General features: G+C 36.5%; 1 protein-coding gene across 2 annotated transcripts in view; it reads left to right on the forward strand.

Moving 5' to 3' along the window:
* Positions 1-5,342, forward strand: part of ZBTB10 (zinc finger and BTB domain containing 10) — a 30,233-nt gene extending 24,891 nt beyond the window's left edge. For both annotated transcript variants that reach the window (XM_054984857.1, XM_054984858.1), the window contains exon 5: positions 2,782-5,342. In XM_054984857.1, coding sequence (XP_054840832.1) covers positions 2,782-3,087 — 306 coding nt within the window. In that variant the 3' untranslated portion in view covers positions 3,088-5,342. The remainder of the gene's footprint in view (positions 1-2,781) is intronic.
* The last annotated feature ends 658 nt before the right edge of the window (positions 5,343-6,000 follow it).

A 6,000-nucleotide genomic window follows, 5' to 3' on the forward strand; every position in this document is an offset into this window, starting at 1 on the left:
TGAAGAGCTCCACTTAGAAAATCTTTTGTAGAAATTTTTATTAGCAACAGTTTGCGTTAATTTGGGAGACTTTTATAAATTAAACTGAGTGAGAGAGGCCTGTGATGGCTTAATGTAATAGGTAGGGGCATCAAATGTAGGTGGTTCTTTCCATTTTATAGTAAAAATGTATACTTAAAAAGTTTCCAGAAAGATACTTTCTGGAAACTTTATAATTGCAGTAGGGCAGCTGAATACTAGCTTTCTTCTTAAAAACATGTTTCTACATCTGATGCTGTTAGAAAAGTTTGAAAATGATTGGTCTAAAAATGCTAAAGGAGAAAAATGTAGAATGTATTAGCCTACAGCGCTCCATAATTTTGAGGGTAGGACTTTCAGAGGACAGTAGGGCTTTCAGAGGACAATTAGGACTACCTAATAGATAAAATTAGTAGGTAGTGACAGTTTTCATGAAAACGGTATACCTACTGAGTAATGAAAAATATCCTGTACTATTCTGGCCCACCCCCACATGTTTGTACTGTCCTAGAAACAGAACATAAACTAGGAAGGGCACTAGAAATGAAGCCGCCTTCTAAATAACACAGAACGAAATCCTATGAAATATTTTCCCCCTTAAAAAGCCCAAAGCAGATGTTTTTTCTGGGTCTTCTAGAAAAGCCAAGGAGCTACCAGTAGTTTAAAAGCTACCTATTGGTGACTCTTGCTGAAAAAAAATTACAGTGGAATTAGGAGTTGATTATACAAACAAGAATTTGAAAGCGTAAGAACTGGGGTCCTTTTTCTACTTCAGCAGAGGCCAAAGCCCCAGAAGTGCCCTAAAACAAGTTTATTATGGCTCAACACAGCTCTGCACATGCCAAAGTAATTATTTGAAACAGCTGTTAGTTGAAAGTGAGTTGGTATTAGAGCAGGTTTTTTGGCTTCGAAGACGATCCTTTTGGCTTAAAATGCACTGGACCCTAAAATTTATTTTGGTATACCTTTGAGGGTTTTGCCTCTTTCGTTCTACAGCTAGTGTTTCTTTGTTGTGACCTCTTTCTGCTCTGCATTAATTTCAAGTGTACATTTGGATTTGGGATCCCCATGTATAGAGCCAGTTTGGTGTAGTGGTTAAGAGTGCGGGACTCTATTCTGGAGAACCAGGTTTGATTCCCCACTCCTCCACTTGTAGCCAGCTGGGTGACCTTGGGTCAGTTATAGCTTGTAGGAGCTCTCTGAGCCCCACCCACCTCACAGGATGATTTTTGTTGTGGGAATAATGATAACATACTTTGTAAACTGTTCTGAGTGGGTGTTAAGTCATCCTGAAGGGCGGTATATAAATCAAATGTTGTTGTTGTTGTTGTTGTTACTACCTTATGCAGGCATATTTTCTATATTCACCTGTGTTCTAGGCATAGAACAGTGGAGGTGTTTCCTTGTCATTACAGCACTTTTGTGAGAGCTATAAAGAATTTTTCTTGCATTATCTAGAGCAGAGGAAATGTATTTGCTGTAAACATACCAGTAATTTTGCTGTTTCATTTGGTCAAATAGCAAAGTTAGTAACTTGCTGAGGATATTAGCTCTCTGATCAGATTACACCAAATGCGCAATCAAGATGCTATAAATGTATGTATTATACAGCTACACTGGTTGGGAGGTAGTGGAGAGCCAGAATACTTCACTGAGTGCACATTGAATTGTATACTCAGTTTACGAGTGCGTAAAATGTGAAATAGACCCATAGATATGTGGTATCCATTCTCATCGGCATTTGCATTGATCCCAGTGGTACCTTAAGACTGTGGTGGGCACAGTACTTGCCATGTTCTTGATTCTCAAAAGATGCATGGTTAGAAACAGTGTACTGCATGCATTGGATGTCCCATGAATTGCTGATTCAGCTTCCAATCTAATATCAGTACCTTATGAATAAAATAATTGTGATATGGAATATGTTTCAGGTTCTCTAGCTACTAGGATTAGGAACATGTAGGTAGGTTTAGGATAGTGATGGTATGTCTGTGCTTTCAGTAGTCGGGCATAAATACTTTCCATACTTAACATTTCAGTGTCTCTAAGAGAATCTTTTATCAGTTATATTCCTTCTGCTGTATTGTTGTGAGGGCTAGATAGCTATGCTAGTATTAGTCTTACAGCTAAACTCTTAGCATTTATCCCTAATAAAATTGTACTTACTGAACAACACTTCAATAACAACAACATTCAATTTGTATACTGTTCTTCAGGACAACTTAATGCCCACTCAGAGCAGTTTACAAAGTATGTTATTATCCCCACAACAAAACTCCTTGTGAGGTGGGTGGGGCTGAGAGAGCTCCTAGAAGCTGTGACTGACCCAAGGTCACCCAACTGGCTACAAGCGGAGGAGTGGGGAATCAAACTTGGTTCTCCAAATTAGAGTCCCATGCTCCTAACCACTACACCAAACTGGCTCTCATAACTCGACGTTATGGTGTTTGCGTTCTGTTTTCTAAACTCAGCTTATTTTTTTCTTTGCTATAAATCGAGGTCTAAAAGTACTATACAATTCATTAAGAAACTTAAGCCTGTATAAGAGCTCAAAGGTTTTCATGGTAAGACCGTCATCCAGCAAAGCCAACCACTTCTGTGTTTCTAACACTTAGTAAAACAAGGAAGCAAACGTTTAAGATAAACAGCATTGAAAGGGACTATTGAAAGTGTGCTCTGGCTGGATTACTAACAGTGGGCAAAGTAAATTTACTAAGCAATGCAGCTATAAAGTGTGCTGAATTATTGTCTCTTCTTTTTTAGGTTCACAAAAAGGATAAAAAGTACAAATGTATGGTATGCAAGAAGATATTCATGCTAGCAGCCAGTGTTGGAATAAGACATGGATCTCGACGTTATGGTGTTTGCGTTGACTGTGCAGATAAATCTCAATCAGGAGGGCAAGAGGGAGTAGACCAGGTTCAGGACACAGATTTTCCAAGGGATGAAGAGTTTGAGGAAAATGAAGTGGGAGAGGCTGATGAAGAACTGCCTGATGATGTAGAAGAACAGAACGATCAGACCCGATGGGATGAATCTGGGGAAATCTGTGTGCCTTTAGAAGACTGACAGGGCATGATGGCCTTCTGGATGCTTTATTTGGACATCATATAGATTGACCATGTAGATTTCTTGACTGAAGGCTTGGAAAACATGGTACAGGCTGGATGGAAGTTACGTTGCTGTGAAAATTGTAGGGTCAAAGCCTTATAGCAAAAAAGGATTATTAATTTTTTTAAAAGATATTTGCACAGGACTGTATAACATACAGCCATTTGGTTGAATTATAGAGTCCTCACATCTACAGTCAATTATCAAAAGAAAAAATGTATTTTTATTATTTATAGGATATAGCTATTTGGTTCCTATTCAGGCATAGTAAGAACTATGCTTGTGTTACACATTCATGTATCCCTTAACATGAATGAAGCAAATTGCAATCTTGTTCTAAAAATAAAGAGACGACTCCCCTCAGATCCAATCATAATTTGTGAGCAAATGTGGCTAATTTGGGCTGGTGACTTGTGTTTCCTGACAGTGGGCTTTGCCACAAATCTCTTGCCTTCCCCTCAAAACATCAGCATCTTTATGAAACTGATCTAAGTCGTTTGACTATTGGTCAGGATGTGGTTTATCTTCCGGCTAACCTAATCAATGATACTTAATTTACTGACTTTCTTAGTTTTGATATTGTGAGTTTGCAAAAAGCTACTACTTTTCACCAAATACACAATAATGGCTTAAATTACAAGGAGGGTTGTGATTGGAATGAAAGTAATTTTTCCTTTCCACTTAAATATTTTATATTAGACACTTTCTGGCATGGCTGCCCGTGTTCTTAATTTATGTTGTTAGCACTATTCTTATTGGCTATCCTTTTTATTCACTACTGTATACCTCAGTCCATCACAAAGCTTAGAGTCCTAGATTCTGAGGAAGAGTGTCATAGAAATAGTAAATGTCATCTGACTTTTTTATTTGATTTAAATAGTTCAACCCAATTTGCTTGCTTTTGCCTAGGTCTGTTATGTGGAAAAAAATAGACAAGGCTGTCTCTTTTTTTTCTTGTGCCCCATTGCTTTTCATTAAAGTGAACACACAAAATAAGTCTTTGCTTCTCTCCTACTTTGGGGGTTCTTTTATATACCAAACAGATCACGTTAACTTGGCAGCTTTATTTGCTGGAACCTTTTTAAAAATAATCTTGGTATTTGTTAGTAGAATTGCTAGAGCTATTTATCCCTAATGCTCTTTGCTTGTTTTTGGATGAGATGTTGAAACTTGAATTTTTTGTAGCCATAAATCTTTTCTAAACTTGTTATATTGTACCAATGATTTCAGGCCTTTTTTCTGAGGGAATGGAGGGTATTGCACCTTTTTATGCGTAGAATTCTCAACTTCATCTAGTCTGAATGCAAGTGAACTACTTGAACTTTAGTCATTGCGTTCAATATATTACTATGTCACAATGAATAAATATGCACAGCATTTACCATAACACACAGCTAGGCCAGTGTGACAGTACTGTATAATAATTTGAGGGGGCACCATATTTGAGTTTTAACTTTAAAATGAGTATATTTTCCTATTTTATATCGATAACTAAATTATGGTAGTTGTGTGGTAAACTTAATTGCTTTGACGGATAGAATCTTAATGGTGCTCATCTGATCAAAGTTGATATATATATTATATTATATTTAAAGAGACAGCTTTATTATCCCTTATTTCATTACAATGGCTTAATGTTAGACACTGTTTCTGCAGGATGAAACTGAGATATTGAATTATATGGGTATTAAACTGTAACCTTTTCTATCCAAATGCTTCATTGGTAGATTCCACATCACTGTAAACTTGACAGCTGGGTAGTTCTTGGGTCTTTTAAAAAAAAACTGAATACATCTTATTCTCGTTCTAGAATGAAATGAGTAATGTGTAATACTGGTGGGGTCCAAAGTAGAAAATAGTGGACAAAGGTAATATGAATGGGAAGTATTTTAAACGTTAAGTAAATGTTCTGCTCTGTGAATATGTAAGTTATAGTATAAAGGTTCTTCCACCCCATTATACCCCCTTAAAATAGTTTACAATTGGTAGATCTGCCCATATATGAAATTCACCTAAATCTGCTTTATTAGAATATACTACTCTAATGCTTAAACTGGACCTGGCTTTACATTCTTAATGTATTTTACTTTATCTCTTGAAACCGAATCTCCTTTTGCTACTTAAATCATTTATGTATATCTGGTAAATTATGACCAAATTTGTTGTTAGATTGCATACAGTAAATTGAAATATACACTTGGTACACTACAGAATTGTTGTGCTTTTTGTTTGGGTTATATTTTGCAAAGAATTATAATAGATGCACTTAAATATTCTTCAGTTGACCTTGGATATATTGGTAAGTCCGCAAGTTTGCACTTTGAGAGTTTCTAGCTTATGTCTAGTTACCTTGAGTTTCTAATAGCTGTAGTTGTTGAGGGTTCTTTTTTAACCTATCTCAAATATGAGGTTCAGTCATCAAGATTGCACTATTGGAATACAGCAAAATTGTGAGCAATTTACACACTATGTATTTTGTAAAGTTTTTTCTCCTGGTCAAGTCAATTGTCTAACCGTCCAAAGAAGACCTTCTGATCATTTTAAACTTTGAAAAAGTTCTTGATGCTACCTTTTTATAAGAAAAGGTAGGAATTTGTTTTATCAGAAAAATCTCTCCTTTGAGTGTGTTTGCTTAAAGAATGCATTCTAGTATTCTTGCATACGTGTTTGTATTTTTTGATTCTTGTATTTGTTGGTCTACTGGGTGGCAGGTTGACAGAACTTCCAGATGGCCATTTAGTAGTAGATATCCCATTCTTCTTCTGCAGAAAGAGCGTTGTAGAAAATACTGGCCAGTGGAGGCTGTGACTCAATAGTAGACTACATGCTTTGTATGGAGAAGGTCCCAGGATCAGTCCTTGACACTTCAAG

The sequence above is a fragment of the Eublepharis macularius genome, chromosome 7 (genome assembly GCF_028583425.1).
Source record: "Eublepharis macularius isolate TG4126 chromosome 7, MPM_Emac_v1.0, whole genome shotgun sequence".
Taxonomy (NCBI): Eukaryota; Metazoa; Chordata; class Lepidosauria; order Squamata; family Eublepharidae; genus Eublepharis; species Eublepharis macularius.